The sequence below is a fragment of the Drosophila albomicans genome, chromosome 3 (genome assembly GCF_009650485.2).
Source record: "Drosophila albomicans strain 15112-1751.03 chromosome 3, ASM965048v2, whole genome shotgun sequence".
In the NCBI taxonomy this organism is placed as follows: Eukaryota; Metazoa; Arthropoda; class Insecta; order Diptera; family Drosophilidae; genus Drosophila; species Drosophila albomicans.
This window is the reverse complement of record NC_047629.2, coordinates 43,061,402-43,076,117: the sequence shown is the minus strand read 5'-3', so window position 1 is coordinate 43,076,117 and position 14,716 is coordinate 43,061,402. Positions and strand designations below refer to the sequence as shown.

General features: G+C 38.0%; 2 protein-coding genes across 5 annotated transcripts in view; one reads left to right on the top strand and one right to left on the bottom strand.

Annotated features, from left to right (window-relative positions):
• Positions 1–6,749, bottom strand: part of LOC117571759 (capon-like protein) — a 56,445-nt gene extending 49,696 nt beyond the window's left edge. For 3 of the 4 annotated variants that reach the window (XM_034254116.2, XM_052003910.1, XM_034254113.2), the window contains exon 1: positions 6,550–6,749. The gene's annotated coding sequence lies outside the window, so the exon portion shown is untranslated. Of the gene's footprint in view, positions 1–6,490 lie in introns of all 4 variants that reach the window. The other variant, XM_034254114.2, reaches the window with a different exon arrangement.
• Positions 6,750–13,434: 6,685 nt separating this feature from the next.
• LOC117572305 (uncharacterized) lies at positions 13,435–14,382 on the top strand. The gene has a single exon (XM_034255024.1). It carries the CDS (start codon positions 13,435–13,437, stop codon positions 14,380–14,382), a length of 948 nt encoding a protein of 315 aa, XP_034110915.1.
• Positions 14,383–14,716: the final 334 nt, after the last annotated feature.

Genomic DNA, 14,716 nt, shown 5'->3' with positions numbered 1-14,716 from the left:
AAAAGCACGTTGTCTTTTTTTGTGTTGATGTTGTGTGTGTGCAATCGCAGTTCGTTCTATTTGGTCTGCAGGAAATGTCTGCGTTTTAATTGAAAGCAGCCACAAACAATGCTGATACCCTGTAAAGCAAATTAATTTAGAGTTTGCACACTATTTACTCAATGGTTGGTAAACAATCTCACACATATCAAACGATTTAATTAGTTTCGTTTGTTTATTTTGTCATTTCTCATGCGTCAACAAATACTCCCCATACATAAGCAATGCATAGCCTGGGTATTCCTGTTTATTCTTGTTTATTGATGAGCTAGTCTGGCAACCACTTCTCCCTTCTTTGCTCAGCACTCTTTTTTTTCTTACGCTATCGAGCGAGCTTTGTCAAATTTCATCAACTCTCGGCGGCTTTTAATGAACTCGGTCAAAACTCAAACTGAAACTTTATGTCAACAGCTGTGCTTCATATTTTGTGTTTTTTGTGTTTTGTTTTTATTTTTGTTTTCTATCTGCTTTAGTCAGTAGCAGTAGCCTTGCTCTGCCTCTCTCTCTCTCTCCCTCGTTCTCTCCTTCTCTCTCTTTACAAACTCTCGCTTGCGTCTTGCTGAGTCGGGCCAAAGGGTCATGGACGTTTAAGCTTGTAAATGACAAGTACAACAAGAGGAGTTCGAGAGGCCCCAACAACGTTTCTCCTTTGCGCCGCGTCTCCATCACTCCCTTTCCTCTGTCTCTGTCTGCGTCTTCTGTCTTTGTCTCGCATTGAATCTGCATAAGGCGAACAGTTGGGGCTGCTTTTGAGGCTGCTTGACTGAGAAATACGTTCTACTTCATTTTTGGAATATGAAATACGCTTGATTTTAGCACTTTAAAAACTGTTTATTAAATAACTTCGAAATACATAACTCAAAATATATTTTGTTCTACTTCATTGAAAATGATTCCTATTCCTATTAATAAAAAATGTTCTAGTATTATTTTTATTAGTATTATTATTACCTATCGAAAAATACTAAGTAAACAGTTTTAAATTGACTTTTTCTATTTGAGCCTGAATTGATGTTATACCCGATTTTTGTTAATATACAATGATTCCTAAAAAATTGCGATCAGATAAATAATCTAAAAGTTATTTGAGAAATACGAGTCTTAATTACTTTGGATGACAATCTGGTATATTTTGTAGTCAATGGTATATTTTAAACGTAGTACTATATCAATATACCAAATATAGTCAATTGTATATTTTAGTACTATTATGGTATATTCATTTGGTATATTTTAAGAATAATACCGCACTTTTTTGCTTTCATTACCGGGAATCTGACAGTTGAGCACACTTTTAGCTTTTTTACTCGTATTTTTTTCTCAGTTGCCAACTCCTTCAAGTTTATCGAAAATTACTTTTGTTATAATCTTTTTACTCTTGTTTGGAATCTGTTCTATGATATTATTATGATATGTAGACTACAATATCCCATTGTACAATTTTCTTCTCTTACAATCTTTTCGAAACTAAAATGTATAAAGGCAAAACACAATTTTCAATTGCCACTTAATTATAATACTCTTCTATATTCTATATGACGCGTATACGAAAAAATGCTGTGCGCAGCTTTAAAAGCCCCCAAAAACAAAAACCAAAGTTATGCCAACAATTCTCGAATGTCTGTTTGTCATTATGCTTATCTCAGTCTCCATCTGGCTGCCCCTCCCTACTACCTCCCTACGTCCCTGCCCTGTCCTACTATCATCACACTCCTCTTTTTGGCTTTTCGCTTTGTGCGACGAGGCACATTAACTTATCAATTTGGTTTTCGATTGAGTTCAAATTGCAGGCAGCTGACACCCGAATGGAGGCCAGCAGGCCACTGGGCTGAGGTTGAAACTAAGGTTGCGGTGGTGGCAGTTGACACTTTTTGGGGCGCAACATAAATCTTAACTTAGCTTAGCTGCTGAGGCAGAGGTCAGTCTCTCAGCATGGGAATTAACGACATTCCTCTTTTCATGAGAGCGAGTGAGAGAGAAAAACTTGAACTTTGAGACTGCAGTCTTGCACAGAGTCCAAGTTCAGTGCAAGTCAAGCCTTTGTCTAGGGTTCCCACAATGTGTGCTTGGCAAAAGTTCAATGCCTGCCATCGCCCACAATCATCATAGATCATATATGGTAGTAGTAGCTGCTACTTCTGCTGCCGCCATTTTGTGGCAACACCAAGGTTCAAGTACCTCCAACAAGCCTCGAGCTTGCAGCCAAAGAGCACTCGGCGCATGCGTTGTGCGGCATACTAAAAATATTGTATACTATGTTATACGAGTATATGGCTAGAAAAGTGCCTCACATTGCACCCGCTGTTGCTGTTGCTGTTGCTGTGTTGTTGTTATTCTTTTATTCTTGTTGCCATAGAGAACATTCGAGGAGAGCGGGAGAGGAGATCGTTCTGTGTGGGAGCGAAAGAGAGACGCACAGAGTTTAGTCGTTACCCAGCCCACATTTTGCTTCCCTTTGCGCAACTTGTTTAGAACTTTCTCAAGTCACTTCTCTACTACGCACTGTGCTTGCTGCACTCAAAGAAAATTATTACTTCTAACTGATAATCATTGTGTAAAATTTAAAATAGTAATAAAAATCTCTTATGTTTCTGAATTTTCATTATATAAAATACGTGCACAAGTACCAAACAATTAATGTAATTATTTATTTCATAATTTAAATCACACTTTTGCAATTAAGTAATGTATGAATTATACTAGGACTTAATTCTAATTTTCTTTTAAATTCTTTTCTATACTCAATTAATACCATTTAAAGAAATAATAACTCAAAATTTGTCATTAAATTTGATTTTTAAAAAAATGATCTAAATCATTTATGAAATCGTAAATAATAAAGTAATGTCTGATTTTATCTACGTATTTTGACATATTTTTACACAAATTTAATATAAGTGAAATTCAACTGTTAGATGTTATTTCTAGTAATTTTTAACTATAAATTTTTTGTACATACTGCTTAAGGGTCTAACATCAAATTAAAATTTCATTAAACAAAACAACATAACAACAAAATCTAATGACCATAATTCTACAAAAAAAAATTGTAGATTTTTTTTAGTTCAATTATATAAAGAACTAAATAAATTCTGCTAAAATCAACTACAACATTATTGTACAGAAATACCAAAATATCCATTTAATTTTAATGAATTTTCATTTCTACGTATACTTTTTTTTTGAGTGTAATTCTCTTTGATTATGCTCTGCACATTTCAGTTCTTGAATGCACGCCTATCTGCTGCGTCGACGCCAACGCCAACGTCAGCGTCGGCGTCAACATCAACATTGCTACCAACTATTCGTTTCATTCGCTCGCTGCTTGTTTCGTTTCATGTTTCTTCAATACGTTTCTTTCCGTTTCGTATCGTTTCGTTTGCAGTGCGTTTCGTTCTTCGCCCGCACTATCAACAACAAAAGCTGCGCCTGCGCGTTGCAGTCGACGCAGCAGCAACAACAACAACAACAGCACAATGGAAAAACTCGTATCGCATGCAAGTGAATGACTTGGCAAAGCTAACGACGACGTGCTTCCAAGAAGCGTTGAGCTCTCTGTCTCTGTCTCCTTCTTCGTCTTCGTCTCTGTTTCTGTCTTGGGTCTCTTGTGCATTGGGGAGTCGCCAGTTGAAACCGGTTTTCGCTGTTGGCATCGAGCTGATGTCCAAGTCACAGTCGAAGTCGAAGTCGAAGTCAAAGTCTTGGTAACTTACACGTTCACTTCCTTTCCGGTTCTTGCTGCATTGTGCTAAGCTCCCCCTTCTGTCCCCCTCTCTCATTCATTGCAATGATCTGTGCTCACACCCCTGAGTCAGCTGCAATTTCAAGTTTTTTGTTTTTATTTTTCTTTTTTGTATTTTGTGATATTTGATTTGGCGTAATTACGCTTGCGAGGCAGCAATCAAGCGAATCGACGAAACTGAAAATATTGCCTCTGTTGCTGCTGCTGCTGCTGTGGCTGCAACGTGCACTTGCCACAAGCTGCAATGTGTCGTGTTTCTGTTCGTATTATGCAAGTTGCCACTTGCAACCAGCAACCAGCAAACAAGAAGAAGAAGAAAACGAAACTGGTCGTCAGTCAGTTTTTCTGAGCTTGTGTATTTATTTTGCTGCGCACATTTTTTCGGTTTTCGTTTGAAAATGTTTTTCGGCAATGCGGAAAACTTGAAAGCGAAAATTGCTGCGTTTCGATTGCTGTTGTTTCTGTTGTTGTTGTTGTCATGTATTTCGCTTATACTTTTTGTTGTTGTTTTAACTGCCAAATAAACAGATAAACAACAATTATGCGCTATGCGAGAGATGATGCCAACAATCCACAACTATGGCCAGCTGCTTGCCCAGCTGCCTTATCTCTCTAGCTATCTCGCTCTCACTCACATTCGCCTGCTATCTCGCTCTGTTGGCGGCACATCCTCAGGTTGCGTCTGCTACGTTGCCTGGCATCAATCTTGTTTTCGATTTCAAAGCTAAAAACTAACAAAAAAGCAACATGTTGCAGACCCAGCTGCAAATACAAAGAGAGAGAGAGAGAGAGAGAGAGAGGGGGAGAGAGATGTGCAGATAGAGAGAGAGAGAAAGAGAACCTTTTTCAACTGGATTCCTTTGCGGCGATCTGCGAGAGATCAGACGGCCAAATGGGGCTTTGTCTCGCCAATGTCGCTGAGGCTTTTTCTGCTTATTTATGAGCAGACAGCCCAGACAACCTACAACAACAACAAGAGTAGAGGAGGGGAGAAGAGGAAGAGCGAGTGGCTGGCAGGCAGGTCGATGCAAAAGTTTTTGCCTGCCAGAATGTATCTATAAGATACATGCTCTCGGCGCGTTTGTGTTACGCGCCTATAAATAGCGCCCCCGACTGAGCAGCATTCTGAACCGCCCCCCTTCCATCGCACACACACACACACACACACTCACACCCGCAAGTAGCACGTATAGATATTATAGATATATAGATATATACACAGGCAGCTATACTTTGCAATACTTTGGGCTAATACAGCACACACAAACAAACATAAATCTTTAGTAAAAGAAGAAAAGTTTCTTGCTCGACTTTTTTCGCTCATCTATAGTATTTCGCTTTCGTAAAACGTATCTTAAAGATACTAACCTTGAAGGTTACTAGTTACTACTGTTTCTCCGTCGACTATTGACTGCTTAGCATAAATCGTGCTAAAGCTTTTCCACAAACGAGTTGGGAACAACAGAAAACAACAACAACAGCAGTAAATAAAATGTGCTGCTACGAAAAATGAAATGAAATTAATGATCAAAGATCGGCCATTGGTCAGTTATCAGCAATTTTGTCATTGCGCCAGTTTAGCGTTGATTATATTATGTTCCAAAGCAGCCACAGCTGCAGGCTAGTATATTTCTATCTCTCTCTCGCTCTTTCGATGTGTGTATCTTGCAGATGCATTTTGTGAATGAGGCTAAAGCGTGGAGTGTAGGTAACCCGCTTTTAGATGCAGCTACACACACACGGCACATTTCATCATTTATAAAAATAATAATAATAAACACAGTGCTCGACTGACCGTCACAATTTTTGCTTATACAATGGCTTGTGCGACCCGTTTGCAAGTATCTCGGAATCGAGTCTCGAGAGTGTATCTTGGCGCTGCAGCAAGTATCTAGAACGCGTCGCGTAATCAGATTTTTCTTGCAAATTATGCGGAACTTTCAATTTCTATGCGCCATTTGCGTGGGTCGCTCGATTTATTTATTGTAGCATATTCTTCTTCTTTTTTTAAGCGTATATAGTTTCACAGTTATCTCACACACTCGCACACACACACACACACACGCACTAGCTGTGATGTACCGCTCAAATTACTTGGTTAACACGATGTTCATGTCTTTTTTCTTGCCTTTGCCTTTGGCTTTGCGGTATTTTTTTTTCTCTTCACTGTTTTCAAAAATTAACTGCCAATTCCTGGAACCTAACAACGCGTTCTTCAATTTTTTTCTTTTTGGCTTTGGCTCGTCTTGAGACTCTTGGGCTTGAATGTTAATAAATAAAGACGACGTAACTCGAAGTTTTGGATTTGAGTTCTAGCTTCTTGACCAAATGGCGCCGCCGACTTGTTGCTATGTTTGTGGCCACATTTGTTTCATTCTCTTTACCATTTTCGGGGCGCGGGGGACTTTTTGTTGTTTTGTTTGCTAAACGACGTTGACTTTTATGAATATTTAATAATTTCGCAAGCTATCTGCGAGCTGTTTAGCGCGTGCAACTGTTGCGTCCAAGCGTGTGAAACGGAAATGCTTGAGGGGGAAAGGTTTTTTTTGCTTTTTTCGTACTTTTCCACTTTTGTTTTGGGTTTTGGATTTTGCTAATGGTCACGACGCGACTTCAGAACACTAATATAAAAGAGAATATCACCAAAGAGATAAAGATATGCTAAAGATGTCTGAATTACTAAAGACAGTTTACTCATTGGCTTCTTACTGAACTGAGTTGAGTGTCAAGTGCAAGAGACTTTAACTTTTTTCGTCTGCTTCTTCTACCTGTTTAAAATCCAAATTTTAACGGCTATTTTATGCGTGGTTTTCGCGGAACCGGTATGCAAAAAAAAGCGTAATTTTCCGTATATGCGATTGCGTGAATATTTTTTTGCTTTCATAGAGCGCGCGTTTCAACCCGTTAAAACCGTTTTTGAAAGCGTCGAGCGTCGTTGCGTATACGCCTCGCCTGCACACAATGAACGCCGAACAACAACTGAAGCGACTTCTGACTCGCATCGCATCGCATCGGCCGTCGTCATGCCTCATACAGCACCACAAACACAAAACATACAGGGTGTTCCATGCCAAAACCTGTTTCGCCCAGCAAATGCTTTCGCTCTCTTTTGCCCAGCTAAGAGAGAGCGCAAGCATGCTGTGTTCTTTGTTCGTTTCGTTTCGCGTTCGTTCGCTCTTTTGCTCTTACGTTCGCTCTCACTCTCTCGCCAGGCACGAAAAGCGAAAGCCGCTGGCCAATCAGCGGCTGGCAACTACACGTGCTTGCCACTTGGCCCAAAACGCGTTGGCGGCGTTTCTCTGTTTTGGTTTTTTCCGATCCCAAACAATACAACGACAGACTTGCCGGAAAGAGTTGCTAACGGGCGTGATGACTAAGCGACACTTTTTGGTAACTATTAAGCTTGGCCAAATATTCAGCGTAGAGTCACAGGAGAAACTTTAGTCTAGACGGCATTAATAATAAATGCAACAAATTTAAGACAACATTAATTCAAAACACCAAACTAGTTTTTATTCTTTTGTTATACAAATCGAAATTCAAAGTGGAAGTTGACCTCCAGCTCGGTAGAATTTGCATTAAAAATGCAAGAGTTAATTTTATTCATATTTCATTTGCAATATATCTCATCGATAATTGTTAAACGAAGTATGGGAATGTACATACATATATGGAACATAAATTATTTGAGATAGAAATACAATAGATACAAGAAACTTTCAATAAGGAAGTTTCTATTTAATAATCATTTTATATTATCTATCTATTATTATATATCTATCTTACAAATAGCCAATAAAACGTTCTAAAATCAAGATTTTGGTCGCATTAAGAATTTTAGTCTGAAAAGTGCGCCAAGAACATAAAAATCTTAATTTTAGAAAACAAATCTTGATTTCAAGAATATTTAATATAAGACCCAAGTACTTATTAATAAGAAGAACAAATATAATAGTTTTAAGATCTTACTATAGCATTAAAAATAATTTATATTACGCACTCAAACCTAGATAAAAATCTTTATTGAAATTACGATGAATTAACGAATTTTTGTTTTTTTTTTTAAATTGGAATTTTTCAGACTTAAGTAAAAACACTTTAAAGAATTTGCTTTTAAGGAGGTCTTATTTCAAGAACACAATTTTTAAAACGAATTTTCTTGATTTCAGAAATTGTTAGTTTTTCAGTATATAGAATATAGAATAAATAAAGAATCCTAAATTCTTAATCTGAAATTTCCACTTTAACTTTATTTAACCACACGCTTTACTCTCATTATTAAGTCACTATCACAGCATTCATAAAATGTTATTTTCGACATAAATGAATAAATAAAAGCAATTGATATGAGATCATAAATAAGCCCTTGACAAAATTGCCCTGACCTGCCATAAAAACCCCCGAAATGAAATGCGCATTAAGCCGGTGCAAAGTGTAAACTAATAACAACGCTACTAAAATAATAATTTGTATTCATGCATAAGCGAGAGTCGAACTGAGGCTGATTGAGGATTATAATAGAGAGAGAGAGAGTCGCATGCAAATTCCGGAAATAACTGGAATAAAATATAATATGTAACGGCTTTTCGGAGGCAGCCACAATCCGAACATAGCGCACAGTCTGTGGATATGGCTGTGGCTTTCTATAAGTAAACAGGGTAACAGCACGTTGACAGCTCACTCCGCTTAACAAGGATATTCACGTAGGATATATTCACGCATAACTCAACTCGCTCGCTTTTTCTCTTTTGGAGGTGGGAATGGGACAGGTTGTCGCCACCCCTCAGGCAAAATAGTATTCATGAGAAATATGCAAAAGCTTTTGAAATGCCAGCAAAGCGGCGACTGTCGACTGACGACCGCAAAAAAAAAAGGATGACAGACCGTGCCAAACTGAAAAAGGATGCGACATGCTAGACAAAAGGACAGACAGACGGGAGACTGATAGAAAGTCTGACTTTCGATTTGATGACAAATGAAAGACAAGCGAGTGTTGAGTTTGAGTTTTGTTGGCGGATAGTTTGCATCGTCGACGTTGTCCTCGAGTAGCTGCGGTCAAGGTTCGCTGGCATTGGAATTCCAATCGAATTCGCGCTTTAATTGCATTTTGCACAAAAAACAACAACAAGCTCTACGATGACGAACAATGTTCTCAACTTTTTCGCAGCAAATGGAAAAGCAGCAAAGTGAAAAACTTCAAATAGCTGTCGCGTTTGCTAAAATCCTGTTACCAACTTTGCCCAGCCTGGTCAGTTTTTTAATTAAAAGAAAGCACATCGCAACGCGCAAGAGAAAAACATTTCGTGTTTGCCAAAACAGTTAAGCAACTCTTTTTGCGAGTGCCAACAGCTTAAAGCCTATACTTTAAAAAGAAAATCTTTTAACCGGAAGCTGTGCCGCAGAATTCATTCAATCATCGAGTCCCCTCTAAGCCAAACTTTTGGCCTGCTTTGGTGCTGTGTCATTTCTACTTAACACATTGTCAAAAAAAAAGTAAAATAAACACCCAAAACTGAGGAAATTTGTTTAATACCAAATTCGAGATACACTTTCTATGAAGTATTGTTACAGATTAAATTTAAAAAATGTCGATAATTTACTGGAGCATATTTAAAATGCTTAAATTTATATAACATAGTCCTATAAGTCAAAATAAATTATTACTTTTGTATTTAATCTTTATTTATAGTCACTTAATTATAATATTTTTCTAAATATTTTTAGTTTTGTGTAGAATAAAGAAGTAATTAATATTTCCAATTGTAGAGTTGTTTCGTTTATTATCGTTTAACCTTTATATAATATACAACACTTAAATAAGTTATCGCTACTCAACACTCAAATTATGTAAAAGATCGCATTACCCAACACTTCAATAATTCCTTAGGTACTTCACAGCACTTAAAATCAGGAGTAATGAGTATTTCGAATTATTCAGTTGCTTCTTTTCTTATCGTTCTATCATTATTATACAACACTTAAATAAGTGAGTTATGCACTCAAATTAAGAAAATTCACATTACTCAGCATTTATATTAGGCACTCAGCACTTAAATAAAGTAATCATTACGTACTACACAATACTTAAAATCAAGTAGTATCGCAAGGAAGAAATTATAAAATCTATAACAGGAATCGTTGCTTGAATAAACATTGTGAAATAGGGCATAATACTTAAATTTGTGAAACTAAATCTAAAGAAATGAAATAACACATCTACACAATAGCCAACAAATGAGATCATTGTTATCAAATTTTTGCTGTGAATTTATAAATTATCGATTATCTTCAACTAAAGATTAAATTTACCAGAAGTAATGCGATTTAATTTTTTGACGCAAAGGTTATATATAGAAATTTATCTTTTTTATATTCAAATTGGATAATTTCCTCAACCAGAATAAGAAATTCTATCTCCAAATAAACTCAGCTCTTCATGCTCATCAATAATATAAGTATACATTTAATAGGCTGTTACTTGGGCGCCTCTTTAATGCGTTGCACGTTGCGTGACAAAATTGTGATACTCTCAGCGAGGATGTAAAATATATAAAAAGAAATATCCTTAAGGCACCTCACTTAACTCCCTGGCAAGGACCCATCAGCATGCACGTGTAGAAGAAGTATGAGAAGTGGCAGCTTCGAACTCGAAGCCAGGATGGGATGCCAAGTGGCTGACAAACTTTTTCGCTTACCTCAGGCAAACTTTGTCGATTGCCCAAGTGTGTGTAGCTATATGTATGTATATGTGTGTGTGTATCACTTGTGTTAAGCAGCCAGTGAGGCGATAAGGTTTTAAAGCCTCTGCCAAATCAATTAATAACTCGACTCCAACACGGTGGCAATTGGCGCCTAAAAGTAGGCAGCAAACTCATTATTTTAAGCATAAATTATGCGAATATGAAACTCATTTGACATAAGCATTTACACACACCCACACACACATACATGCACGCATACATATGTGGCGCATTAAAGGGCGCATGAGATGAACGCTGAGCATATTTGATAAGGCAATTCGAAGCAGGCAGCTGCTGATAAAAATCCAATAAATTTACGAGAGAATTGTCAGAGTTTTGCCTTTGTAGCTGTTGCTGCTCCGACTGCTGTTGCTGGCACGCTTCGTTAAATCGCCGTTAATTTATGTGGGCGTAGCAGGAGGCAAAGCTGAAGCTAAAGCTAAAGCTGAGGCCTGGGGGCTATGCGCAAATGACACACAAAATGACTTTGATAAACGCAATTGTCTAGGAAATGGTAAAAGGAAATGTAAATGAAAATGAAAATGAAAATGAAAGCGAGAGAGAGAGAGAAAAGGCAAGAGACAGGCCAAATTAAAATGTGCGCTACGCTTCGAGCCACTCACTTGGCAAAATCAATCAACAAAGCAAATAAATACAATTAATGTTTCATTACGCATACGCCACGCTGCACAGCAGACAACGCAATGCTCGACAACTTGTCGTTCTTCTCCGTGCCGCAGCATAAATTATGCTCCCAACAATTCTTTGCAATTTTATGCATGTGAACGCAGTGCACAACTCGGCACTCACTCAGCTCGGCTCAACTCAACTCAACAGCTGAATGCGGGCAACTTCAGCATTACCAGCAACAACAGCAGAAGCAGAAGCGGTAGTAACAGCAGACAGACTCAATGTAAATGCAAATACAGCTAGTAGCGAACAGCTACTTCTTGGCAAAAGTCGGCCAGGAAATACTCTAAGCTAAATACAAACTAGATAGTTATGTTGAGAAACTACTAAGCTTCAACTTCACAATACACTCATCTGAGAATCTGATATAATTTTTTCCTTTATTGGTTTTTTATTAACCTATTGAAATGTAAAATGATAGTCACAGCAAAAAAAAACTAAATTGAATTCTAAATAAACATTTTGCTTATAAATTTTCATATATATGTTGCTTCCACGTATTGTGAATAACAAAAGCTCAAGCATCTTTTCATTCATTCATTTGTTACATGTGTGGGAGCCGGCGAACAAAAGTTGTGAGCTACAACACTATTTCTGTGAATACAAATATTAACAAAAATAAATATATAAATTTCAATTATTGATTTAAAATACGTAAAGTTAAAATTTCAAAAAGAATTTATCGTGTAAGTATTATCATTATTATTATTGAATTAATCTAAGGATCTTAGTCGCTCTGGCTCATAAGAAATTACATTCGATACTTCAATAAAATAATAGTAATAATTATTAAGGCATAGATAACAAATAAATGTATAACCAAGCATAAATTTATTAGCGGTGGCCTTCGGTCTTGCCTAGAAGTCGTGTAACTAAGAACTGCAGCCTTCTAGCAAATGCAGTTTTGACTGTGGCCGCTAGTTCAGTCAGTCACTGAATGAGTCAGATAACTCAAAGATCTTTTTTTAGCTTTTAACTTACATAAGTCCAATATCACTAAATTTTTTACTAAGAACATACATATGGTGCCGTATGATGTACATTAAATAATTAAGACGTTATAGCCTATTTCCACTGCACCAAAAAACCTCGATTTTTTCGGTTCTTTTCCGTTCTGGTCGAATTTTCCGTTCGAGCCATGTAAAAATCCATAAGAAAATAAAGTCGGTTCGAAACGTCAAAGAACTGAGTGGCAATGGAAAAAGGCTATTAGACTGTTTATTATAAAACGTTTCATAAAATGTATAACAAAAGTATATTAAAAATAATTCTGAATCGATTGTCAAACTTTTAATATAAATACGAATCTTAAGAAACTATTTTGGTGTACTTCATATTATTTATTTTAATTCTAACATTCACAAACAGTTTGACAATTCCAAGATACCCATTCAACGAACGTCCATAAAAGTCTCGTAACATATTCAGGACAGAAGCTCCACGTGCATTTCCCATGGCAACGCAGAAATATGAATAAAAATATAAAATCAAATATGCACTGACGTGTAAATTAATGCGGCAGTCGCTTCAGATTGTGTTAAAGCTACAAATGGCACGAAGGGACATAAGAGTACACAAACACACGAAGAGTGTGTATGTATGCACACACGTGTGAGTGTGAATACACTCATGCCTATTCACCAAATGCTTTACCTGAGTTTCGCATAATTGAAAAAAAAAAGCTGAAGCAAAAAGTAAAAAAAGTGAAATGATTCACGACAGGACTGAAGTCAAGAGTCGACACCCCAGTTTCCAATTCCCGCCTCACTCGCAGATGTTGAAGCGACCACCCGGAAGTGCCACAAACTTGTTGAAAACTTTTTCAGAGTTTCCCCCATGGCATAAAAAAAACGGAAAAAATGGAAATGGCAAGAAAAAAACTTGATCCATTTACGAGAGCAATTAAATATGTAACGCAGATTAGCAGCTTGAAATATTCATAAAGTTTTAAATGCAACTAAAGATTAAACTGCAAAATTGTCAGACTTCTTATAAATGCATACCAAAAATATAAATGTGTGATAATATCAGCGACCATTAGCTATTAATAATGATTTCCAAAGCATACTTAATGCTGGCCACTAATTAGCTTTATGCTTAGAATGCCTCAACATGTGGTAAGTTGTGGTTCTCTTTACGCTGCTGCTCTGCTGCTCGCCCAACTGGACAATCACGTTGCAGGACACGCTACAACGTTGCCACCAGGAGCAACCCTTCGAGACAATGCTATTGTTGCAACATCGGAAGCAGTTGCAGTGCAATGAAATGGAGAAAGTGGCTGCAGCTGCCACTTGGCCCATGCTGCGGCTCACCAACGAGGCAAACTTCTATCTAAGGCGCAGTCAGAGTACTGAGATGTTGGCATTGATTTGTCTAACTGAGAGTCGAGAGATGAACATGGAAATGTGGCAAGCATTGGCCACAAATCTCAACAACATGCGTCATGTGCGTCTCTTGTTGTTGCAACACGAAGCACAGTCTCTGGGACAACCGTTCGAAGAACTGTCGGATATCACACAAGAGTTGAAATTTCCTCACGTTGTACTCTTCGCAACCACAGGAATCCTTTATCGACTGCAACCTTATGCCAGCCAGCACTGGCTACAACTCAACACAATACGACATATCTTCATAAAGCAGCAAAATTATCAACATTTGGTGGCACATACACTGCCGGATCAGATAACATCGCTGTCGCTTGTCTACATGGATAAGAAGACACAGAGGTTGCGGATGACAGGATTTGTGGCCAGATTAATGCAGGAATTTACGCGTGTACACAAAATCACATTGCGGTGGCAACGCCCAGTCATCGCTGGCGAGGAGTTATCCATAATCCTGTTGCGCAACATGACACTGAATGGCACCCTCAATCTACCCATTACGCTCTGTGGCTTTGAGCGCGACAGTGCTTCGGGTCTCTACTCGTATCCCTACGACATTCCCTCGTGGTTCATTATGGTGCCGTGTCCTCGCCAGATGGCCACAGCTCAAGTCTATCGCGTGCTCTTCAATTGGCGAATGTTGTCGCTGCTCTTTGGCTCCTACTGCATCTTTGTGTTGCTCGACTCGATGCTTTCTTGCCTGCTGACGCGTTCAAAGTTCGATTGGACCAATTTGATATGCAACGAACGCATGATATGTGACGTTGCCAGTCTCACGTTGGGCTAGCCAACCATTTATGATGGCGTTGCCAGACCACGATTGGGCGCCAAAAATTCCTAAGAATAGTCAGCCCCGGATGTGAGAAGACGGTTGCAATATCATTCACAACCATCTCGCGTGCAAGCATATAGCGGAGCGGGACCCATTGAACCCTTAGCTCTTTCGGGATTGTGGGGTGGGTTTTTGCTATACTTTACACGAAGCCACGAAAACTTTATTATTATAGAGTCCCTCCTGATTAAAAAAAAAAAAAAAAACACATGAGTCGATCCTCTTGTCAATAATCTAATCCGACTCGAATCTACAATACAACTCGATCGGAGTACTACCAATATCTAAT